This window comes from Camelus ferus, chromosome 14 (genome assembly GCF_009834535.1).
Source record: "Camelus ferus isolate YT-003-E chromosome 14, BCGSAC_Cfer_1.0, whole genome shotgun sequence".
NCBI lineage: Eukaryota > Metazoa > Chordata > Mammalia > Artiodactyla > Camelidae > Camelus > Camelus ferus.
In genome coordinates this window covers 34,330,123-34,356,039 of record NC_045709.1, presented here as the reverse complement: position 1 = coordinate 34,356,039, position 25,917 = coordinate 34,330,123, and the positions used below count along the sequence as shown (strand labels likewise).

At 45.0% G+C, this 25,917-nt stretch overlaps 1 protein-coding gene across 2 annotated transcripts in view; it reads left to right on the top strand.

The window, feature by feature from the left end:
* UBAC2 (UBA domain containing 2) overlaps positions 1-25,917 on the top strand; it is a 147,738-nt gene that overhangs the window by 109,358 nt on the left and 12,463 nt on the right. For both annotated transcript variants that reach the window (XM_014568171.2, XM_014568170.2), the window contains 2 exons: positions 2,528-2,773; positions 24,981-25,103. In XM_014568171.2, coding sequence (XP_014423657.1) covers positions 2,528-2,773; positions 24,981-25,103 — 369 coding nt within the window. The remainder of the gene's footprint in view (positions 1-2,527; positions 2,774-24,980; positions 25,104-25,917) is intronic.

The following is a 25,917-nucleotide window of genomic DNA, read 5'->3' as shown; positions in this document are numbered from 1 at the left end:
AGAATCTGGAGTCATGGAAATTCTTCCTGAGACAGGCATCTGGCTGTCTAGGGGCCTGTTTATCTAAAACCCAGAGCACCTCATCCTAGTTCTCCATCCCGAATCCTCCCCAGGGCACAGTCAGTGGGTGACTGCAGTGGGTTGTGATTTAACCCTTGTGTAATGAGCGCTTTTGTGCTTTTTTGTTCACACTTCTAAGGATTTCTTTCTCTGTTTCACTATAATGGATCTAGATATAAGTTTCATTTATTATCCTTCTTGGGACTCCTGCATTTTCAGTCTGAGTATTTATATTCTTTACTAATTCTGGAAGACTCTTAGCTGTTTATCTCTTGACGTACAGTCCCCTTCTCCCCACACTTCCTCTGTTGTCGTCTTCTGGAAGGTCTATGACACTTACACTGAGGGCCTCTCTGTCTGATGGAATCCACCTTTTAGAGCCCAGGGCCTCCCCGCTGGGCCTGCTCTGCCTGCTCCACAGCCTCCTTTGGCTCCAGAGAGCTGTGCCCTGCAGAGCTTTACCTTCTCCCTGCAGGGAAGAGAGAGGGCAGACGTGGGCTGTGCAAGGGAAGGGGAGGAATTGCAGATGCTTCTTGCACGGAGTTATGTGACCCTCCACTTCACTCCTGCCTTCACAGTACCCGGTGCCTCTGATCCCCGAGTCTGTCCAGGGGACCCTCTCCCGCATCTGGATTTACCCTTTTCCTCATGTGCTCAGTGATTTCTGACTGCTCGGTGTGTTTTCCGTTTTGTTACGTGGTTGAGGATCACAGGTGCTTTCTAGTTTCACTGAATGTGGAGTTTGTTTCTGTTTTCATTTTCTTTGTTGCTTTGTACCATTTTTGAGAGAAGTAGCATGGCAATTATTTGAAACCTAAAGTCCTTTTCCATTCACTCTTCAGCCTCCTCCTGTCTGTTTTTTGCTCCTACCACTGCACCAAAACTGTTCTTAATTTTGCCCAATCCAGTGGTCGTTTTCCTCTCTGTCTTGCTTGAGCTCTGGGCCGCATTAGACAAAGCTGACTATTCCCATCTTAAAACCATCTTAAAACACTGTTCTCTCAGCTTCAGTGGTACTAAACTCTCCTCATTTTCCTTCTTTTCCCTGGCAGCCCCTTCTTAGAGTTTTCTGGCTTCTCCTACTCTGTCTATCCACAAAATACTGGCGACGTCTGGGCTCGATCCTAAGTCCTCTTCTCTCTTCTGTAATACATTCCCCACCCTCAAATTGTCTCATCTAGTCCCGTTGCTTTAAACACAATCTAATATCACTAACTCACAAATCCTTGTCTCCACTAACTTTTCCCTTGGGTTCCGGGTTTTTATATCCCACAACCCACTTTCTGGCTCACTGACATTTCTGATAGGTACTCCCAAGCTCATTCCTGCATTGCATTTGTTTCCTCTGCCTGAAATGTTCTTCCTCCAGTTCATCAAATCCCTGGGACCTCATTATCCTTAAGATCTTTGCTCAAGTGTCACTTCCCCTGAAGCTTCCCTGACCAGCTGACCTACAGAAGGTCCCTGCTCCAAGTCACTTTCTTCTATTTCCTTCATAGGACTTGTCTGGAAGTATTTTATGTGTGTGCTTATTTACTGTCCAGTCTCCGCACTGACCACGGTTACCTCCCCTCTGTAAGGGCAGGACTTTGTTTGTCTTGTCTCCCTCCATATTCTAAGTGCTTGTGACAGCGCCTAAGGTGTGTAGCAGATGCTCAATAAATTTTTATTTAATTAGTTAATTTTATTAGTAAAACTTTTTTTAAAAGTGTATTTTTCTCTCAGTAGATAGAAAGTTGTCAAATACACTCTAATCTGGTATGAATAACTTCTTATCCTAAGAATCAAATTCACAAAATTAAATATTTCTTTACAAAAGAATAGCAGTGCTCTTTTTACCTAGAATACCATAGAGTCTTTAGACTTCTTTTACCAGATAAATTGCCTTAAAGATGAAAAATAGGCTTATTTATAAACAGAATTATTAATTGCTAACTATTGGCAAAGATCTTTAAATCTAGAAAAATCAATATTTGGGAAATATATTAAAACACCATATTTTTTAGATTATCTTTATTTTCTGATAAATTTATTATATGACTGGGTCACGCTGAACATCAGTATTGTTTTCTGGAATCTCTCTCTCTGATGGCTATCTGCCAGTAAGAATAACCACAGAGTTATACAGGGTGAAAGTGTTTGATAATCAGATCTTTTATGGCTTAAAAAAAATGAGAACATTGTTTTTAAAATATTATACCATTACTTTGAATGTCAGGTGGTTAGGATTTTGCTGTCTCTTCGAAAATGAAATAAAAACAAACTTGTTTACTGAGTAAATTAAACTTGTCATTGGTTTGAACTGCTTAGTGTTCTGCAGCTTGGTAGAAGTTTGGTTATTACCTAACACTGTGAAAATGAAGAAGAACGCCATCTGAAGTATTTTGTGGTTATTGATTTCTTTGTTTAATATGTTCTTTAAAATGTTGCTACATTTCAACCATCCAGTTGGACTCTCTTCTTGTAGATTTCGGGTATCTGCTACAGCAGTGACGTGTTCCAAGTTCGTCAGGTTCTCTACGTCCCCGGCTGGCTGGCGAAGTTCTGTTCCTGGGCCCTTGAGCCCATCTTCTCATCATCAGAACCCACCACTGAAGCCAGAATCGGGATGGGAGCCACAGTGGACATCCAGAGACAGCAAAGGATGGAGCTGCTTGATCGGCAGCTGATGCTGTCGCAGTTTGCACAAGTGAGGCGACAGAGGCAGCAGCAGGTAAATGATAATTGTGATAAAAATCCAAAAATGCTCTGTGGCCTGCGTGAACCTCTCCTCTGAGACTGTGTGTGTGGCAGGGACTACATTTTATTTCTGTGCATTGCATTTGTGGATATTTTGACATGTTTCTGAATAGAATATAAGTCTCTGATAGTGGCTATTCTTAATTTTTTCTTGAGGTGAAAAAAGTAAATTGCAGCTAAAAGACTGGTCAAACTGGACATTCTTGTTCCACTTCTATTAGATAAGCATTATTTCTTGGAGAAACACCAACCTAGTTAACAAGATGTGATATTTATCTGTTTTTATAATCTTGTAAAAGCCACAGTGTCTTCCTGTTAAAATGCTTATTATCGTGTGCTTTGGAGTGAAGGCAAATGTCAAACTTCTTGATTTTCCTTGGTTGAATTGGAGAGAATGTGAAAGTAAGAAAATTTTCCAAGGAACAACCAAGTAGATCAGATAAATGCTGTGTTTTCTTATCCTTGTCATTAATCATCCGGAAATACTGAGCGTATGTCTATGAGTTATATCCAGACAATCTGATACCACACTTGTCCTTCCAGTGTTATTCTGCGTCAGGCTAAGACCTCATACGCAATCTGCCTTTGACACGTCTGTGGTCCAGCACAGGCTCTTCATTTCTTGTCTCCATCTTCTTCACCCTCTGTTCTCTCCTGCCATCTCCCTGTCTCCTGTCTACATGGTACGTGAGAAGTAGGTCTGCAGGCCTCACCGTGGTCTGGAAAAGTGAAATCAGGTGTGACATCCCTGATGTCCCATTGGAGACATGGGTTCCAACAGTTCACATCTGAAATAGAAAGAAGGAGGCACTTTATCAATGGGCCAGGTCTACAGGTGAGAAAGAGAAGTGAAAGCTGTTCCCTGCAGGTATATTGGAGGTTACTGAAACATACAGTAAAGAGACCCATAATGTGGTTAAACGTGGAGGACAGACGTCTCTCTGAGAGAGGTCAGAGCTGCAGGTGCGGATCATGGAGTCGGTGTGTAGGGCTGGGAGATGTGTCCCACTAGAGCATCATACCCAAGATGAACGTGGCTCTAGACTAAGCCTGTATTTAGCAGGAGGAAGAGGTAGATCCTTTAGGGAAACAGAGGGAAGGATGAAAAGTGTGGGAACTCAAACTAATCAGTGTCCCCAAAACTGAGTAACGATGAGAGTAAATATTTTCCGGGTAGAATGGGAAGAGCTGTGAGGGAGAGAAGGAAGCTGTGTGTGATTCTGAGGTTTCTGGCTCAGGCAGTGGGAGAGACCTATGGCAGCACCATTGCACCAACCTGGGAAGAGCAGATCAGGGGAAGCATCCTGCCCAAGGTACCTCTGGGCTCCCTGGGAAGAGAGTCCTCAGTGGACAGCTGTGGTCTTGTGCTCATGTGCAAACCAGAGAGGTTGTGTTTCTGAGTTTGGCGTCCCCAGGTGGATTCTCATGCATGAGGTTTATTGAAGAACGCTGTCAGGATGGGCATCTCTGGGGAGGGGTGGTGAAGGACAGAGGGAGACTCTGAGCAGCAGTCACAAAGAAGGCCCGAGCGAATCTTCTGCAGAGCTGTGGAGTTGGGAGAGCCCTTCCAAGTTGTCCCACATTCGGACAGGCATTGGGTGCAGCTTGCAGGTCTTGGGCCGACTGGCTCTCCTGAGAGGCACGCCATCCACAGGGGAGGTGTCCCTTGAGAACAGCACCCCTGCAGCAGGAAGGTTGAGTGCTTTGGTCCTGAGGGAGGTGGGGGGGTCTGGGTGGGAGACACAGCATCGCCCCTGTGCTGCTTGGATCTTATTTTACAGAAGTTCTCGGAGCAGCTCCTCCAGGATGGCAGTGGCGCTCTTTTCTCCTTAAAGTTAAGCCCAAAGTCACATTGGGGGTTAGAGACTTCAGTGAATTTTAGGAGGACGTGTTTCAGTCCACAAAGTTGCCCCTTCCAGAGTGAACGGGCCCAGTTGAGTCGACCTGGCACTAAGTGGCCGTTGGTTCTCCTTGAGGGATGGTGGTGCATCGGAGCTCAGCATTTGTCTGTGTTACTGTCAGAGGCTGGGTCCGCCTTAGAGAGTGGGGCCCATGCGTAGCCTCCATCTCTGCCAACACAGCTGCTCTGTCCATGTCCCCGGTGTGGCTGGTGACAGGGGCTGGCTGACATCAGTCTGCCTCCCTCTTCTGTGTGCTGTATTCATGGTAAAGATTCCTGCAGGACGGAGATGTCGCACTGCATGCCTGTTCCTTTAGCTGACCCACATGCTCTTCCTGGATCTCCTCGCCCCTGCCTTCCGGGCTCCTGTCCACCCAACCAAGTCATTCACGCGCCCAATGAATCCATAGCTGTTGTTACCCCAGGCCACTTCTCTTTCCATACAAGGTGGATGACTAGAGGCACTGCCCACGCTCACCCATTGGGAGGGTTTGTCCTCGTCACTGTCTTTCCAGGTCATCCCTGAGTGGAGCTGTAGTGCAGCCATGGTCCATTTTCAGCTTTCACTTGTGTACTGAGCCAACCCATCTATGAACGGAATTTGGCCATTTTTCTCCTCTGTCACTTGGTCCTAAGGGACCCACCCCACGTGCCAGAAGGTATGAACTGGGGAAGAGGTTTTTATGCAACACGTTGGTCTCAGCATACCTGCTTCTGCAGCTCACGCTGACCCTGGAAACACCACTTCCCTCTGTGATGGATCTCTTTGGCCCCACCTGATGGTCGGCCTTGGGAGGTCTCACACCCCTGACCACATGTTCACTCTGTGCCTGTGGTCAGGCACTTCCTGCCCCCAGGGACCAGCAGCAGTGTTCTGAACCTAAGTCCCTGCTGTGTATGCTTGCCCTTGCTCCAGCCGGTAGGCATCCACATCATGGTTATCCCCTTGTGGTTTGCTGCAAACCTCCCCCACAGGTACTTTGAGTACCATAGGACCTGCCAGGTTGCACAGCCCAGCATCTGTGAATAAAGCAGACCAAACCGCTGCCCACCCAGGGAGCCCGTGGCAGCCAGGCAGCTGTGAGGTGATGGCCTTTGGCCTGTGGTTCTGCCTGCTGCTTGGAGGCTCCTCTGCTTTCCGAGGTGGGTCTGGCCCTGACTTCAGAATCCCAGTCCGTGGACTCTTGCCACAGGCTTCACATCGTATGGTCTGCTGGAGAGGGAGGAGCACACAATTTCTTTAGTCCTAGGTCTACTCAGTTCTCTCCTCATTTATCCCCAACATCCACCTTGAGATACAGCTATTTCCTTCACATCCCCTGAGGCTTAGGGGTTCTGGCTCACCCAGAGACACGTAGCCACAATGGGGCTGCGGAATAGGGAGGGACCCAGGTATGTCCGATGCCAAGTCCTCTGCCCGATGCTTCACTGTGCTGCCTCCCAGTAAGGGGAGTGCCTGGTGACTTTTTTCTTCTTTCCTTTTTTGCTTCGGCTGACAGGAAACTCAGTGCCAAGTTTAAAGTTCAAACTGCTTAAACCAAAGTTAGAACTTTTGCTTCCCTCTTCTATGTTTTTCAAATATCTTTTTGATTGTTGCGGTGTCCTTGTATGTTATTGTAGGCATCCTCAAATTCTCTTACTGCATTTAAGATAAACCTGTTATTTGTTTACAAGCTGTGGGTTTTCAAATATTTTTCATAGAACAGAATTTATTTGGTCAAAAAACCATTTAGTTCCCAGTTAGTAGACATTAGATTCATCTGTCTGCAGTTTTTAATTTCAAGTGTTCCAAAATAATGCCAAAGTTTTGTTTTAGTGTATTCCTTTACATCTCTCTTGCCTGTTCCTGTCGGCTTTGTGCTCGCTGTCACCCACCTGCCTGTGGTCCTCACTTGGCTCATCACTACTTGAGAATCTGTCTGACCAAGACTGATGGTGACTCTTTGGGCCCAAAAGAAGTGAGAAACATGTCCTTTCCATTAATGAGTTTGCGATCTGCTTCAGGGAGCTTGGCAGATGCACTTGAATTAGAGAAACATCTGGGAACAATGAAGTGTTGAGCAGAGCACCTGGGGCAGTGAGATGCCCGAGAAGGCACCCTCAGCGTGGCTTGCTACTGTGAGAGGAGGTTTCAGGGACTAGAAGGATGAGCAGGATGTGGATGGGCAGTTTGTCCCCGACAGGAAGACCAGCAAGAGTGAGGGCAGTGGGGCAGTGATAAGGAGGCCCTGAAATGAGAGACCTCGGGGAGATCTGGAGGACCGCGGTGGTAAGATACGGAGTGAAAAATGAGAAGTAGTACAGTGACTCTAACAGAAGGAAGTGTTTGTTAACCTGATGGCAGAGTTGGATTTTGACATTGGAGGCTATCAAATGTGGTTTAGTCAGTAACAAAGGTAGGACAGTTATCTCGGGGAAATTCCTCTTATCTCTGTGTGTGAGTTGGATGGAAAAAGGTGAGACCACAGAGGAAAAGAGAGACAAACAGAAGATTTTAGAAGTTCAGCTGTGCGGTTCTGGATGAATGCTTGGCCAGGACAATGGCTGTCTCTTCATTGGTGCCTTAACTGTGTTGTCTCCCGAGGGGCCAGGTGCTGAGCTCTCACCCCGGACACCCTCAGCAGGTGACCCGCCCCACCCATCGTTTTCACTCCGTGAAGCTCATGGCTCTCAGCATTAGATCTATAGCCTAGACCTCCTCTCTCCTGGGCTGCAGACCTAATATTCCTACTGCCTCCTGGGTATCTCCACTCAGATGTTCCACAGGCACTTGGAATTTACCATTTCTTCCCTAAATTTGCTTCTCCTGCTCACTCCTGCCGTGATGGAGAAAGCACTGCCGTCTAGCCAGGGGCCCAAACCAGAACATTGTGGCTTCCTCTTAGACTTTTCTATCTCACGCATCCGTGTCCCTCTTGTCCCCTCCCTCTGTCAGGCCCTGGGAGTCTGTCTGCTTGGTATAACCTGCTGTTCCCTCTCGTCACCCCACGCCTTAGTTCAGGCCGCCACCGTCACTTACCTAATGACATCTCATCATGACTGCCTCCCTCTCCCCACCCTGCCCCACACTTCAGCCCCCAGAGTGATCTCCAGGAAGACACTCCCATCCTTCCCAGGCCCTCCTGAGCTTTCCGGGTCGCTGATGCTCGCTACATTTGGCCCCTTCGCTCTTTAGCCCCATCCTCCCCGGCACCCAAGCGGCTGCAGGCTAATCATGCTGAACTGTTTGCAGTTCATCTCAGCCCTGTTGCTTCTCACTTCTTGCCTTCACATCTGCCCTTCCCTCTGCCTACAGCAAACTTCCCCTGTACCAACTTCCCCACCCTGCCCCACCCCGCCCTGCCCCACACGCCGCAGTCTTTGCTGGCCTAACTCCTGTTCACTCTTCAGTATTCTTTGCAAAATCCTCTCCTCTGGGAAGCCTTCTGCAGCCTCCTGGTCAGATGTGGCCCTCGGTCTGTTCTTTTACCCTCTGATGTCTTTCCTGGCACTTGCCCACCACACCTGTCCCTCACTAGTGACTGACTTTCCCACCTCTGCCAACAGTGCATCTTGGAGTGAGGGGAGACTTTTTCCTTTGTCTCCAGCATATGAATAATGCCTGGCACGTGGTGAGAACTCATATTTAGGGAATTAGTGACAATATGTGTATAGTAAATATGTACAGAATTTTTTTAATGTACTAAAGCCAGCTGAATATAGGTGAATAGTCTGGAAAGTGTACAGATATCTTCTGAAAGGACAGATATGAAGCAAACCACTAAAGACAGCCCAGGACCCATGTTTAGAGGAGGAAGAAAGGAATTCCAGGGGGGTGAGGAGAAATCCGGGAGAGTTCAGTGGCAAGGCAGCCCGGAGAGTAGACCATTTCAAGAAGAATGGGAGAGTGGGTGGGTGTTCAACAGATTCAGATGCCCCCTCAGCAAAAAAAAAAAAAAAGCCAAGCTGAGATAATGATGAGGAAAGGACCACAAGAGTCAGCAAGACCTGGTTCACTTTTGAAAGGAGTTTCAGTGGGAAGGCACAGGTTAAGAAGTAGTGGCTGGATTGGAAGAGGAAGGACAGGCCTCACTTCTGACCAGCCAGCCTTGTCCTAGGACATCACTGCGAGTGTCACGTCTGCATCCTTGAACGTGAACTCTGCCATTACACTATTGAAGCAGCTGTAACATGGACTGGGGCGGATACACACCCTGGGGCTCTACAGGGCAGTGAACAGTGTGATGACTCTGTAGACCTTGCTTCATCTGGAGCTTGAGACCAGATGCTGACAGGGTCAGTGTCCTGAAGTCCATCATCAAGCACAGTGGTGTGATCTTTCTGGACACTTCCACTGTAGTCACTACCCAAAAGCTCTGGGATGGTTGTCCGATGGATTTGTCATGGTGAATACTGAGTTGACCACATAGTAATGCCGCAGTCTCATACTTTTGTCCCTCGTCTCTCTCCGTGAGCAGAGCCTCCCCCTTCTTCTACGTGTTTATGTTGGGGCAGTGGTGTGCCACACACACTAGCTCTACTCCCACCAGCTCCTGCTCTCAGGGTCAGTCCTCGCTCCCAGCAGGGCTGCTGGCCTCCGGGGCGGTGACATCTCAGAGTCATCTTGGTCCTGGCAGCTGCAGATCATTCTGCCGGGACTGTTACATCACTTTCTGTGGGTTTGTGCTTTATTCATTCATCAGGTGGTGTTTGAGCCCTTGAAGGACAGGAGCTGTGTGTGTTACTTATTTATGTCTCTTTTGGTTCCACTACAGTACACAGCCCTGAGGGGGAAAATGGCACCGCCCTGGCCTTCAGGAAGTCTGCAGCCCCCTCGGGGAAGGGAGCTGAGGTGTGAGGTTTCTATTGGAGTTTGTACCAGCAAAAGAGAGCCCCGGTCTTCCTGGCGGGACTTGGCAGAGCCCCATGCGGTTGAGGGGAACCTTGAAGAGGCCAACAGGCAGGCAGGTGTTTCAGGCCCAGAGACCCTGGTGAGAAGAAGCACCAGGGCTTGAAGCAGCTGCGGGAATAAGTAACTACATTTGCCTCGGCCCAGGGTTTCCTGAGGGAAGAGGCAGTGAAAACTGAGGCTGGGGAGAAAGCCGCGGCCAGGAAGTACAGGGGGCTTTTGCTACAGTAAGAATTGTTTTTCCTCTTGTCCTGTAAGAAGTGGTTAGTCAGTGAAGCCTTTTAAGCAGAAGAGTAAGTTTGATTTGTCTTTAAGAAAGGTGACTTTGGCCACGGCATGAGTGATCCAGGGAGAGGTGACCCTGGAGGAAGAAGGCCAGTCAGGAGGTGGTGGGGGTTCTCCAGGTTCTTAGGGCCTTCGTGGTTGAGGTGGAGCTCGCTCACTCCATGAGCGTAAATGCCTAGCCAAGCTTGCAGAACCTCTGTGCGTCCAGAGCCCTGGAGCAGTCGCTGAAATTCCCTGTAATGATGAGCATTTCAGCAGTGCGGCTACCGCGTGAGTCTCTACAGCTTCTTAGCATGTGTTCTCCTCTTTTTGATGGAAGAAACACATCACGATAGAAAAGCAGTAGAATGTAAATGAAAAGAGAGAGGAATTTGTGCTTGAGGAATCATCCCCGGGTTGACAGGGAGATCTGTGTTCAGTCTGTCTTATAGGGTTGTTCTGATGGTAAAATAATTTGTGCAGAATTACTTGATACACCAGGAAGATCTGTGAGATGGGAGTTATTCTGGTTGTATTGGGCATCTGTTCTCTGGCTCTCAGGAAGTTTGAGGGAGCGCCTCAATTTAGGAGCTAACCTAATAGTTATTACTCTTTAAAACTTGAACCTTTACAATGAGGGTCCAGCAGCTGTCAAAGCAGTTGTGTCTCCTGGGAAGTGTGTATTCTCTGAGGTTTGGTCACCTGTTAACAGTGTGACCACCGTTCTGTCTGTTGGCTGATGGTGATGGTGCCATTGTATACCACAACATGAACTTGGTGATAAAACTTCCTAACGTATTTCTGTAAAAGCTCCATTTACTCTAGAAGAGTGATTAAGGTGAAGCCCACCCTGAATGCATCATGCCTGGGACAAGCCAAATGGGAATTTTGTCAACAGAGCAGTGAAGTCGGTTGGTGCTGACTTTTTCGTTGCCTCTTTACTTCCTCAGGCTGCCTTTGAGTCCTAGTTGATTATCACCTCTGTCTTCAGTAATGAGCAGGTCTGCAAGGAAGATGTGGATGCCTGCAGCAGCTCACCATTATTCACACGTGCATTTCAGTTATTTTCTCAGTATCTGGTTGAAGTGAGTTCACTGCATGGTCTCCTCCTCCCTTAGTAACATCTTGTGGCTGTGAAAATTGTTTCTCCCTTTATCCGCCCCAGTAACAGTTGTTAGGTAACATCTAACATATGCATTATTGTGAGTCATAACTGCCTTGCAAATCATGAGAGTTCCTTTTATTAATCAAGGATTTTTAATTTAGTAAAATATTTTTAATGTATTAAAAGTGCTCTCAGGTTAAGGTTCTCAATGTATTTTTTGTTTTTTAATGGCTTTACTGAGATAGAATTCACGTACCGTATAGTTCACCTACTGAAAATGTACAGTTCAGTGATTTTTAGTATATGCACAGTTGTACCACCATCACCACATTCAATTTTAGAACATTTGTATTACCTCAAAAAGAAACTGTTCCCATTAGCAATCGCTCCCCAACCCTCCCACCCACGTAGCCCTAGGCAACCACTTAACTATTTTCTGACTGTAGATTTGCCTGTTCTGGACATTAAATGGAACCATATACTATCTGGTCCTTTGTGACGGGTTTCTTTCGCTTGGCCTCATGTCTTGGGGGTCTGTCCATGTTGCAGCGTGCATGTGTGTATCCTGTGTTTGTTCCGGGAGCAAGACCTCCCAGTGGAGCTTCGTCCTGGCAGGTGCCGTCCCATCCAGCAGTTTCTGTCGCTGCCCCTTCGTCTGGCTAGGTCTCTGAGGAGGCTGCTTACGCACCTCTTGGCCTCACCAACACTACAATTTCCATTAGCATCCTTTCCACAAGATATACTTAGTGTTCAGCCAGGCTCTGGGAGGTCCCACAGTGAACAGGACGTGACCTTTCCTCTCCCTGAGCTGAGAGGAGGAAGAGGCAGTTACAGTAAAATGTCATGAGAGCCCTTGTAGGTGAAGCACCTCGCCCAGCATCAGGGGTCAAGAAAGTGTGTGTGGAGTGAGCCCTGAAATATAGCTAAACCCGTGTGCGTGTGTGCGTGCGTGTGTATGGCACAAAGGGGTCCACCTGGCATCCAATGGGAGCAAGTTCTCCGCCTAGACGAGCCCACGCAGCCTGAAAGACAGCGCCCGGGCACGTGGCGTGCTTCTCGGCACTTTTCCTTTTTAGCTTTGCTCTTTCACTTTTTGGTGCAATTTGATTTAAAAACCATTCTCGTCGAGTTGCTGTGCTGCCTTGTCGACAAAGCAGTCTAATCAGTTCGCGCTAGTTCTTTTATGAGCATGAAGTGCTTAGTATCAGGTACGCACAGTAGATAAAAATCTGCAAATTAAATGAAAATTTGGTGCAAGAAATCTGTTTTCAAGTGAAATTAAAGCTGTTTATCTCAATCTGTAGCTCCCTGCAGAAACTACTGTCATTTTTTTGGTGCTCTTGTGATTGATCATACTGACCCTTTTTGACAAAATTCAGAAGAGAAAGATCAGATCAGTCTAAACTCTAATCCCTTTCCAAGACTGACTCATTAAGTGACCTCGAGAAAATCATTTCTATTTTCCATTCTGCCTTGGTCTTCATGAGAAAGAAAAGTGTGGTACAATCTCATGGTACTTTAGGGAGCAAGTGAACAGTGATGACAGCCTCAGTGTTTGAGAGAGAGAAGTTTTTAGCAATCTTAATTTTTTTCACAATTTTTTATTTTCTCACTTATTAATCACTTTTTAAAACCACGAATGAGTTTAGAGATGTACCTTGAAGCAGACATAATTTTAAATGGGGGAGTATTAGAAAAATTGTTCATTTTGCAAATTTCTCCTCCTCCAAAAAAGGCATCCTTGTGGGTTTTTAAAACCAGAAGACAGTTCTAGTGCAGGACAGACCACTGGACTACCCATGAGTTTCTTAGGAAAAATCCTTCTGATCATCTCAAGAAGCCTTGAATTTCACGGAACCCACCCCAGCTTCAGACCCTGCCTCCTGATGCTGTGGGTGATAGACGTGGCTTTGTGAATAAAGCAGCAGGAACCCAGGAATTTCCAGAGTCATGAGTCATGATCTCTTGTCCGAGATTAGAGCACAGATTAGCGATACTGAGATTTTTTTTTTAATCATACTTTTTAAAGTGATAGAGATGTATGCGCCCTTGTTGAGCCTGGATTCACAGGGTAGTGTGCACACTTAGTTTGTGGTTCAGAGCCCAGGGCTCCGGGCTGTGAGAGACCACTCCACTGCTCAGCACTTCACTTCTCCGAATCCGCCTTCCTCATCTGTGAGCTGTCCGTCACTGCCGTTCTACTAGGAGTGGTTGCTCAAGGATCCTTGGTCATTAGAGATGCTCATTAGAGGTCCTTGATCAATGCAGGTAGCACTCATCAACAGTAGAGGAGAGTATAAAAAGGAAGGGATGTGGACCAGCGTCTGCCCAGGCGTCCCTCCTCCAGCAGCCCTGGCAAGTGCAGGCTGGACTCTGCTGCAACAGTGAAGATCTCTTTTTGAGACAGAACTGCTTGGCTTTCAAGACATTCTTTAATAGATCGATTGGGAAGAAACAACTCAAAATTACTAATTTAAGGATCATCTAGTCCATTTGCCCATTTTACAGATGAGGAAACTTAGACTCAGTGTTACATTCTCTTAGACTGGCAGCTTGACTGAGTTCTGTAGAAGGTCAGCAGAGGGGGAGAGCAGTAAAGCTTTGGATTGTCAAGAAAGAAGCCAGTTATAGATCTAAAACAAGGACTGGTCCCTGAACAACCTGGTGGGGCAGTGGATGGTCGGAGGGGGCGAGGGAGGGCATTTTAGGCAACAGGCACTATCTGAGCAGATGTAGTCTGAATAAGTGAGGGACACAGTGAGTGGAAGGAACATGCAGGGAAGAGGCAAGAAGTCATTAGGATGAGGATGGATTTGGAGGACCTTCAAAATAGAATAATTTAGATGTGATGCAGTAAGATTTTCAGTTGAGGCAGTGGTGTTGTGAACGGCCTTATAGGCACAGTTCACCTGCTGTGGTGTACAGATTGGGTTGGGGCAATACAAGAGATACTGCAGGTGCCGTTCCAGACCACCACGTTAAAACAAGTATCACAATAAAGCAAGTCACGTGAATTTTTTGGTTTTCCAGTGCATATAAAAGTTATGTTTACACTATACTGTAACCTGTTAAGTGTACAATAGCATTATGTCTTAAAAATGTACATACTTTAAAAATTTATTGCTGAGAAATGCTAGCAATCATCTGAGCTTTCAGCGACTCACATTCTTTTTGCTGCTGGAGTGTCCTGCCTCGATGCTGACACTGCTGACTGATCAGGGTGGTGGTTTCTGGAGGTTGAGGGGTCTGTGGCAGTTTTTGAAAAGAAGACAACAATGTTCATGGTGCCCCAAAACAATTACAACAGTAATATCAAAGATGACTGATCACAGATCACTATAGTAAGTGTAATAAAAAATGAAGGCACTTGAAATATCGTGAGAATTACCAGAATGTGATACAGAGACACGAAGTGAGCAAATGCTGTTGGAAAAATGTCACCAATAGACTTGCTTGGTGCAGGGTTACCACAAACCTTTAATTTGTAAAAAGTGCAAGATCTATGAAGCACAATAAAGCAACATACAACTGTATTAGTGGCAGTGGTGTCATCTAAGAGACTGTTGGCTTAATCTCGGGGTCGGGGTAGGGACGACAAAGACTTAAACAGTGGCAGACCCCCTTCAAAGGAGAAGTCAGTGCTACTTGAGAATTGGCTGGATTTGGTGTACAGAGGAGAGACTGGAGTCTGGAAGAGTCACCGGGCTCTTGGGCAAAGTTGTCTGCCCTGGCCCAGCACTGGTTGAAGGAGTATGGGTGAGAGGTAATGGCTGAAGATATAAGGGTTTGTGACCTCTCTGGGGAAAATCTTGAGTAATCCCCAATCTCACTTTTAATAACAAGTTTCACCTCTTCTTCTAGCCAAGCACTTACTGGTAACAAGTACCAGAACTAACTTTAATTTTGACTTTTATTTATTAATTTTTGTGTAGAGCTAAAGTTAAGGAGGGGGGAAAAATGACCCAAAAACTGGCAGACAAAAAACAGAGGAGATGGAAGATGTAAAGCAGAAACCAGTCATCCCCGTACCGCAAGGCACTCTTTCCTTCATATTTTCAAGAAAGCTGTGCCTTATCCTGGGCAGTCCGTACCGTAACTTGTGTTCAGTGTTCACAAACAGGTAAATCAACTTAAGGTAGTTAAAAAGCCTTAAAACAAGAGAGAGGTGTCCTCTTCCCCCACCAGGTGTCCCCAGCCTGGGGCTGGGTCTGCAGGGGGCTCCTTGTCTCCTTCACACCACCCGTCACCACCACTTCCTCCTCACAACAGACTGAGCTTTCGCATTCTCTAAGAGATCAAAACCAAACCTCCCCAAGAAAAGGTGAGGACATCTTTGACTCTGACTCTGCCTGGAGGAAGAGGTCCCCATTAGAGGAGAGTGAGAGCAGTCATCCTTCAGGGAACGGGACAGACGTAAGCGCTCTCTGGCCCAGTACAGCATCCCGGTACCATCCTGTCCCGCCCCTGTGCCGAGGGAAGGGTGAAGCCAAGCTTGAATTCTGCTGCTCCTTCTCCAGACTCCTTTCCTCTGCCTGTTGTCAACATTGTCCCCAGGTCTCAAGAGAAGTGAGATCAGCTGTGGTTGGAGACCCAGCCTCTCAAGAGACAAGTCATCACTCAAAACACACCAGCCTCGAGCCGCATGTCTGACGGCGTGCTCACCAGTTGGAGTGTTCCTAGCAGGGAGTGGCCGTGGCCAAGCTGTTGAGCTGCGTCCTAGGTGATCGAATCGATTCCTGATAGTAGACTCTCTGGGTGCCTCCTCACCCCTCTCCTCCCTGCCTCCCAGTTCAGTCCCTAGACCAGCACCCGTGGCCCCAGCCCCTCAAGCCCAAGAATAAATGGCCAGGCAAGGTGGCGGCCCCCAGAGCTCGGCCACCAGAGCAGGAAGGAGGAAGAGGAGACGTGGCCAAGAGCAGCAGGGCTGTTGGAAACTTTCATCTCCTGATCTTACTACTGTGGAAACTGCTTTGTGTTTTGCTGAGAAGGATGATGTGTTACGAAGTATCTGAGCCCCCAAAACCAGCCGTAGGATAAACCACAAGGAAACATGATGCCGAGAGCTGTAAAACTGGGATTTTGTTCAAGTGATTATCTAGCTTCCCTCTCGTCTCCTGTTTTCTCCCAGCACCTGCTAAGACCAGTAGCCTGGAAGGGAATTGCAGTGCCCGAGCTGGGCGCTCGGTGCCCGCGCAGGGCACAGCACTCCCGACACGGTCAGCTTCCGACCCCTGAGCGTGTCTCCTGCTCCTATCCCTGTGGCATGACCCACGGACTGTTCTGCAAATACATAGTAGGGCTTCCTCTGAGCCTCATGAATGTCCCTCATCCATGTGACCAGCGTATTGCTAGTCCGTGTGTGGTGGTGGTGGTGGTGGGGTTTGTTTTGTTTTCTTTTCTTTTTGTTTTTCTTTTTTTTTTCTGGTTTTGCCATGAAGCTGTTGCTGATGACAGCAGCCTCTGGGGGTGTTTCTTTTCTCTCTATTAATGGTGCTTATTACTGGTTCTGTGTCTCATAATAAGAGATCTCTCTCGTTGTCCTTAGTCACATGCTGCAGCCTCAGTGCCTCCTGTGTAGTTTCTAATGTGCCTTTGTTTTGTCAACTCAGCTAAGCTCTTTCAGGGCCATCGGAAATTAGTCACTTCTCTGTGTGTCACAGCCCTCTTTACCTGGTCCCGGTGCAGCGTGCTGCGTAGAGAAGAGAAAGGAGTGAAGCTAAGCAGAGTCTGGTAACTCTGCAAGCTGCAGCTTCCAGGGGGCACAAGGCAGCAGGACAGTGGGTCACAAATACCCTCTTCTGTGCGGAGATTCCCTGGCACCACCACAGTCTCCCCGCCGTGGTTCTTGTAACTGCTGGGTCCCGTGTCAGAGGGAGATGGTGCCTCGTGACCTTAAAGAATGAAGCAGCCATGTGCTTTGCTCTCTGAGCCTCCTTGCTTCTGCCTCTCCTCCACTTCCATCCTGATCTTCATTCTTAACCTACTACTTAGGGCCTCATTTTATCGCTAACTGCAAGGTCTTTGCTCAAGAAAACCCCACAGAATTTAGCAATATACATTGCTGTGTATTTGTCCATTGATTTATTCACTCAGCGAGTATTTCTTAAGTACTTACATGTGCCAAGTGCTTGTGAGGCTGGGTCTGCAAAGACCAGGTGGGTGGTCCCAGCCCTAGAGTCGCCTGCTGTGAGAGTCCTACCAGGGAACACATCTTTGGGGTGTAACCTACCAGGTGCTGTCCCTGGAAGGGTGCAGTGAGATACAGAAGCACGTGAGGGGCATCTCACCCTAGACGTGGGGTTAGAGAAGGCTCCCGGGCAGGAGCCTAGAATGTGATGCTGGGGTGGTGAAGAGGACTGTTGGCATGGTAAACAGGAGGCTGGCGAGCCATGGTAAGAAGCTTGAGTTGTCCCTAAAACTGATGAGGACTTAAGTACTATCAAAGAAGAGTATCTACAGCTATCTGAAAAGCTCTTAATATGCTCCACTTTTTTACTCACTATATACCTATATGTGGCTAGATTTTTTATATACTTCGAAAGCCAAGGTAACATGTAACAGAATTGAATGCAGAGGCAGATCTGAGAATCGTGCTACCTTCCATTGTCAGACATAGAAGAGATTTACAAAAGTAGAATATAATGACATTCTTCTCATTAATTAATTACTTTTCTGTTTTAGAGAACATTGTTACTTTTTATAAAAGTGTGTTAGCAAGCAGTGAGTTTGTGATTGCCATGAATGAAGAAAAAAGTATTTTAAGGTTTTTTAATAAAAAAGCAACAGGGACCCATTGAAGGGTTTTTGAGTGGAGATTTGTGTGTCAGGAAAGTCACTCTGAAGCCACCCCACACCCTTGATGGTGATTTAAAATAGGACAGTGAGAGTCAGAGTAGAGAGAAGTGGATGGATTTCAAAGATGCTTGGGAGTTGTAATCAACAGTCTTGATGTCATTCCCCAAGACTGGGGACACGGGAAGAGAGATGGAATTGAAGATTTTTGTCTGGGACACGTTCCATTTTAGATGTCTCTGGAACATCTCAGGGGACGTGTCAGGAGAGTTGGTCTGTGGCTCTGAGGACAACACCTGGATCGGAGAGAGAGGATAGAAGTCTCCACTACGTACATGGAAACTAAAGCCCTAGGGATGCGCAAGCACCTGCGGACAGACTTGGAGAGAGAACAGGATAATCCTGCACAGAACCTCAGGGGACACCAAGATTCAAAGGACATGAGCTGGGGAAGGTGGCTCTGAGGGGCACTGAGGGCGAGACCAGAAGGCTGGAAAGACCAAGAAAGTGTGATGCCATGAAGCCAGAGAGGATTGAGGAGGGGCAGTTGGTAGGGCCAGTGCCACCGGGAGTCAGATGTTAGAGGAGGCATCACTGGATGGAGCCAAGAATGTTACTAGTAACCTGGAAGAAATAGGAAAAATGATTTAGTACCAGACTGTGAGCTCCTAAGACTCAGGGACATTGTCTTTGTTCTCTTTCTAGCTTTGTGGCTTCAGGTACTACCAGGTACTCAGTAGACGCTCAATAGCTTTCTCGATTTTACCTTACCTGACGCAGCTGAAACAATCTGGTCTCTTCTGCTTCCCCATTCCTCAGTAGCCCACCCCTACTGTCAACTGCTCACCTTAAATGTGTAAGCATTTCCTTAGGTCTGTGATTGAACTTCCCAGCCACTGTGTCACGGGCACAGGTGGACTGACACACTGATCACCTTGGCCTTTAGGGCATCTGGGAAGGGCCCAAAGCTGCCAGGGGAGTCGCAAGCAGCTCTGGTTGTCCTGGGTGTTACACAAAGATACCTTTCTGTGTGTGCCATGATGTGGAAAACACTGGAAAGTCGTGTTCTGTGCCAGAGTTAGTAATTCTTGTATAGATGCCACCGCACCTCCTTTGGGCCCAAGGCAGTTATCACTAAACAGACCTGTCACTGCTTCCTGATGAACCCATATCCTCCCCCAGAATCTCTCCTGCACGATCTGCAGGCAGCACAGACAGTATAGTTCAGAATCCAGCACACTGTTAAAGGCTTTGGGACCAAAGGCTGAGAATAAAAGATGCATTTCTTCCCAATGACCAACCTTTTAAAAATAAGATGAGGATGCTTTGGGAAAGAATTGCAATTGTTCTAAACCATCACATTCATAATGCCATCTCTGTAATCATTCTCCATTTCACTCCTGGATGAAACACCTCCTTGGTGGGGAATCAGCTCAGGCTGCACTGAGCGGAGAGCCATGCAGCCACCTGGGGAGTTAGGTACAAACCTTACCCCAGTGTGACTCTCCAGGGCCCTATAGTTGAGCTGGGAAGACAGGAAATAACACTGTAAGATACAATGCAAATATTAGATAGTAATACCTAATATACATGTAATAAGCTTTTAGAAAATTTCCAGCTCTGAGTTAAATGCTTTACATGTATTAACTCATTTATTTCTCAAATCCTTGTAAGGTGAGTGTAGTTACTATTCCCATATTACACATAAGAAAACTGAGACTCAGACAAGTTAAAAACAGCAACAATAACAACAGTGAAGGCCTAAGGTCACATAGTAAGTGGCTGAGCTGGGATGTGAAACCAGCCATCCTGGCTCTGGAAACCACTCTCAGTCACTCAGTGTCCTCTACTTTTGCTCCTTGGTCATTACTCCTTAGCATTGTCCTGGCCCTTGAAGTAGGAATAAACCCATTCTCAGTCCCCTGTCTTTGAACAGGCTGACAAAAATGCCTGGTTCTCCTGTCCATTGCTGAAATCATCTCATCCTTTAAAAACTTAGCTAAGCCCTCATCCTCTTTGAAGTTTTACCCCTGTGCTCCAGCTGCAGTTGGTCGGAGCCCACTCTGAACGTTTCTAGCCCTTTAACTGACGCTGCGGCTCCCTTGTTAGTTATACACCACTTTGCCTGGGGCTGATTTTCCCCTTGCTGGGTGTCTCCCCTGCCCCAAGGAGAGCTTGAGCTCCATGGGCAAGGACTGGGCTGTGGGCCTCGCTCCTCTCCTGTGGGGGCGGTGAGGGCCTCAGAGGCCCTGGGGAGCTGTTCCCACCCAGCTTCTCGGTGCAAACACTGCCTGGTCGTCCCTTCCCAGGCCAGGGCTTTTAGAGGTGGAGTTCTAGTCATGTAACTTCCGCCTGACAGAACGTTTAACAAATATTTACAGCTCTCAGTTGGAAAATTAGTTGTTTGTATATTTTCACAAGAAATTTTACTGCATTTGAAAATCTCCTTACCAACTAATAACAGATACTTCATAAAATGGCTGTTAAAATGCAAGCTGTTTCCTTTTTCCTCTTTTAAATATGTGGTTATTGCTTTTGAAGAAGACAAAGTGAAGGAAGCGTTTCCTGTTTGCAGAGGCTCACGCTGAACCTACAGAAAGCACAGATTCGTGTCAAAACAGCCCCAAACCTAGAGCTCCTGTAACTTTCTGCTTTTTAAGCACTTTTTTTTACTATCACAGCCCGAGGTTTTGTTTTGTTTTGCCTACTCTTTGACTCTCACTCCCTTTGAAGAATAAAATGTTACAGATTCAGCCAAAGGTTCATCCCCTTCCCACTGTCCTGCAGCAGGTGTGTGGCGTGTGGTGTGTAATACCTGTGCACGTCTGTATATGTACGTGTGGGTGCATCAGAGCTGCTCGACCCGGACACCATGGGCATTGTGGTCCAGGCCATCCTTTGTCGTGGGCTCCGTCCTGCGCATTAGAGGACGCTTAGCATCCCTAGCCTCGACTCACTAAATGCCAACAGCACCACCATCCTGTCCCCAGCCCACCCCCCCGGCCACAAGACAGTAAAAAATGCCCCCAGACATTGCCAAATATCCCTTGAGGGTGCAGAATCACCACTAGTATATATATCCATAAAATCGTTTAAATAGTATACTATTATTCTAAACATTTTAAAATGTTATGTAACTGTTATTATTTATACATGTTCTTGTACAACTTTTTGTTCATTCAACATCGTATTCTTGAGAATTATCCATTAGATCTAGATAATCTATTCTGGCTGCACATATAGTAGTCTTTTATATGGTAAAAACCACTTACTAATTTATTTCCCTACTTAGGGACAGTGGAACTCCTTATATTTTCTTACTTAATAAGATAGTGCTTCACAGAATATCCTCATATGCCCACAAGGCCCTCCTGGCTCCCTGGAGATGGAAGCTGGGTCATAGGACATCCTCAGTTTTACTCGATCTTGGCGCACTCTTCTCCAAAACATTTGTGCCAAACTCTCATCACCAATGTAGAGAGTTCCCATTTCCTTCCCCTGTCAGCCCCATCCTTGGTACTGTCAGACACTTTATTTTTGCTAGTCTTATGGGTATGAAATAACTTACTGCTGTTTTAATTTGCATTTCCTAATACCAGTGAGGTTGGACATCTTTTCTTATGTTTATCCTGAACTCAGGGTTTCCTCTTCTGTAAACTGTTTATTCATAGACATTATCTGCTTTTCTCTTGTGTTGTTTATTTTTTCTCATTGATTCTTTACATATTCTGGATACGATTTTGTCAGTTACATGTTACAAATATTTTCTCTTAATCTGTACTTTGTCTTCTACCTTTTTTTAATCATACAAAAATTCTTATTTGCAGTAATTGTTAGCAATCTTTTCTTTATGATTTTTGCTTTGTATTTTTTGTTTTAGAAATTCTTTCCTATCCTGGCAACATAGAGAATATTCTCTTATTTTCTCTAAAATTTTTAGCAGTTTTGCTTTCCAGATTTGAATCCTTAATCTATGGGTTTTATTTTTAAATAAACATTATTTTTGTGTACAGCGGTATGAAGTAAAGGTCTAATCTTTTCTTTTTCCGTGTCTATAACCAGTCGTCCTGGTACTGTCGTTAAATGGTGTCTCTTTTTCCTGCTGACTTGCAAGGCCTCCTCCATTGTATACCAAGTGCCCACGTTTACTTTTGATTTCTCAGCCACCTCTCCTGTTTCTTTCCACTGTTTGCCTGTCGTATGCTAATATCATTCCACTTTAATTATTGAAGCCTAATAGTAAGTCCTAATAACTGGTAGAGAAAAATCCTCCCTTACACTTCTTGCAAATATTCAGGTATAGTTCTGACCCTTAACTTCAGGTTGTCTCACCACACACACGTGCACGCACGCACACACACACACACTCTTGTGAATTTTGAGTATATGCCATTAGAAATAGGTTTAGCTCCATATGACAGAAAACACAAAATAACAGAAACCAGGGGGAGGGTACAGCTAAGTGATATGTGTGCTTAGCATGCATGAGGTCCTGGGTTCAATCCTCTGTACCTTCAATTTTTAAAAAGTAAGTAAATAGTAAATAAACCTAATTACCACCCCCTAAAATCACAGAAACCTAAACAAGGTAGAAGTTTGTCTCTTATAAAAGAAGTCGGATGTTGACAGCCCGGGGTTGGTGAAGCTGCTGTCCCCAGGCTCCTTTTCTCTGACAGCTGCTTTGTCCTCAGCATGGGACCAGGATGGCTGCCTGGGCTCCAGGAAGGAGGAGGAAGCAGTGAGGAAGGGTGCAGCCCTCCCTTTAAGAGCTCTTCTGCAAGTCCCAGATGCCCTTTCTGCCTGCAGACCATTGGCAGAACTGAGCCAACTTAGGGGAAGCTGAGAAATGTAGTGACTGTGTCACCAAAAAAAAAAAAAAAAAAAAAAAATCTTGTTTTTAAAGAGAAGGGAGTGTGGATATTGAGAGTCAACCAGTGGTCTCTCCTACCACCTGGAATTGGCAGAGTGGAAAGATGACAGGATTCAGTCTTCCTATCCACTTATTTAGGTCTTCTGATAGCCTTCAATCAAGTTTACCATTTTTTATAGAGATCTTGCAGATCTTTTGTTAGATTTCATTCCTCAGTACCTAATAGTTTTTATTTCTGTTTGTAAATAGTGATCACAGTCAAGGAACATTACTGATTTTTTTTTATCTTGTACTTTTATTAATTCTCATTTTCTAGGTAGACGCTTATCATGTGTGAGTGACAGTTTTGTTTCTCCCTTTCCATCCTTCTGCATTTTCTTCCATGATTGGTTGGTTTTGTCCTCATTATGCTATGACTTGTATTGAATACTAGAGGTGGTAATTGGCATTCTAGTCTTTTCATCAACTTTTATTAAATTATTTTTATGTCTGTCGAGTGAGCATTTGGCTTTTCTCCTTTAATCTCTTAATGTGTGAATTGCATACTATATTTTCTAAGATTCCAGAGATAAATCATAATATAGTACATCGTAGCAGATAAGATGATGATTTTCTGACCATTTTTGGATTGAGTTTGTTAATATTTTATTGGGGATTATTCCATCTGTCCATAAATGAAAAACAAATTATTTTATAATTTTTCTTTCTCATAATAGCCTTCTCTGATTTTGGAAACAGCATCATATAGCCTCAAAAAATTAGATGGGGAGCTCTTCTTCTTTTCTGTTTTCTAGAACAATTTGTATAAGATAGTAGGTCCTTACAATTTTCATTGACTTCACATGTAGATTTTTGGTGGGTAGAGTTTTAGGTATTATTTCAATTACGTTAATGGCTAGAAGTCTTGAGTAAGGGTTTCTGTTTCTTTTTGTGACTCTCTATTGAAGTATAACACAGAAAAGTTAGCATTTTATAAAGTAATCATGCAGGTGTACTTTTTTGTGTTTATTGTATTCAACATGTATTTGAGAGATTTAGCCATGTTGTTGCATGCATTATAGTTTATTCATTTGAACTGCTGTATAGTATTAGATCATGTGAATATACCATAAAGTATCCATTTTACTTAGTGGACATTTGAGTGGTTTCCAGTCTTTGACTATTACAGATAATGCTGCTAAGAACATTCTGGTCTGTGCCTTTGGTAAACGTGTGTTTGCTTTTCTGTTGTCCAGGAGTGGAACTGCAGAGGCATCCATGTGTGTTCAGCTTTAGTCAGTGCTTCTGAACAGTTTTCAAAACTGATTACCAGTTTCTGTTTCTTCTTGAGGAAGTTTTAACAAGTTGTTTTTCTAGAAATGTGTCTACTTCATCAGTTGTGATACAAATAAAGCATTCTTATAGATTTTTTCATGTCTGTCATTATATTCTTTGTTTTATTTCTAATAGAATTTGTGCTCCATTCTTTGTCTTTTCACTAAGCTTGCCTGGTTTATCCACTTTATTTGACTTTTTAACAGCCAACATTAGGTTTTTATTGATTCCTTCTATTGTGTCTCTGTTTTCCGCTTTGTTAATGTTTGCTCTTAACTGTCTGCATCATTCTTTCTAATTCCTTTAGACTATTGTTACTTTCACTGACTTCTTAAATTGTACGTTAGTAACTTTAATTTTCAGTCTTCATTTACTTTTAAGCTCAATATTTTAAAAATTCCATCAACTACTTAACTATATCACATAAGCCTTGATTGGTAATAGAATCAATTTTATTCACTTTTAGGTATCTTCTGTCCATTATGATGTTTTCATTTTTGATCTCCAAATGTGTGGATTTGTGTTTGTTTTACATTGATTATAATTTTGGTACTGATTTCTAATTTAATTGCATTGTGATCAGAGAATATAGTCTCTTTAATATTTTTGTTTTGTTATTTGTGGACATTTCATATAGGACTAAGTGCACTGTCACTTTTTTAAATAAATATTTCACTTATAATGGAAAAGAATGTATATTCTCTAAACACTGAGTGTGGCTGGAGTTGGGACAGCATCAGTGGGGACACGGCACGGCTGAGGTTAGGGATGTCTGCATGTGTCTTCTGCTGCCTCCCAGAGCCACATTGCACAAATACCTTTGGCAGTATCCATTACCTTCTTTTCGCTCTGTGCACCTGCTGCAGGCTGCCGGTTTTAGCCTGTTGACTGGAGGATGATGTGATCCTTCCAGCTGGCACACAGCGGTTCCACCTGACGCCTCATTTCCCAGTCTGGCTGTGACTGCATTGCAATAGAAGGCTCATCCGCGCCTTGTGACCCGTGTACTCCGTCTGTGTCTCATTACTGCGCACTGATCTCTTTTTAGGGAGGAATGATCAACTGGAACCGTCTTTTCCCTCCTTTACGTCAGCGACGGAACGTAAACTATCAGGATGGTCGGCGGTCTGAACAACCAGTGTCCCCTCCTCTAGAGGTTTCAGAGGAACAGGTAATCAGTAACGCCTGGTCTTGCCTTAAACCCGTGCTTCAAACTTCAAGCAGTTTGGGTGAACAAGACTGGAAAGAAATGAAGCATATAAACACAAAGATTTTGATATCAGGTAACTTCTGCCTATACCAGTGGTAGACACTTGGGACCTTTATTGACTACTGTGAGTCTTATGAGTTTGAGGAAGGCGTAATTTAAGGAAAAACAAAACAAAAACCCAAGGCATTGTGACTGTTTTGTTTTTAACTGAAGTATAGTCCATTACAATGTGTCAATTCCTGGTATACAACACAATGTTCCATGACTGCTTATTTTTAAATCTGTGACACTTCATACATACAGAACTACTGAAGTTGGTTCTCTACAAGGGCTAGGAGAGGAGGCAGAAAGATGGGGAGCTTCTCTGAGTATCTTTACGTTATATCGTATGTAAAGTATACCTGACTTTAGAAATCATGTTAATGTTTTACATATTCAAAAAGCAAATCAATGATGGGGGCAATGATAAACCTAAAAAGAAACTGAAATAAATTATCCAATTGTACTTTAAATGAATAATATAATCATAAGGAAATGGGAAAATTAATTTCAGTAACATTTGAACATATTATGCCCTCTGTCTAAAGGAAAAAAGAACTGCAAAAAGTCTCAGCCTCTTCATAGGTGTATTTTTCGTAACGGTATGAGTACAGCAGTTCTGAAATTATGTTGTGTGGATTGTAGATTTGAGCAAACAAGGAAATAGGATGGTCGTATTGTGGAAGAAGGAAAAGGCAGAGAACAGGGGAAGGCAGGGAAGAACCCTGTGGGACTG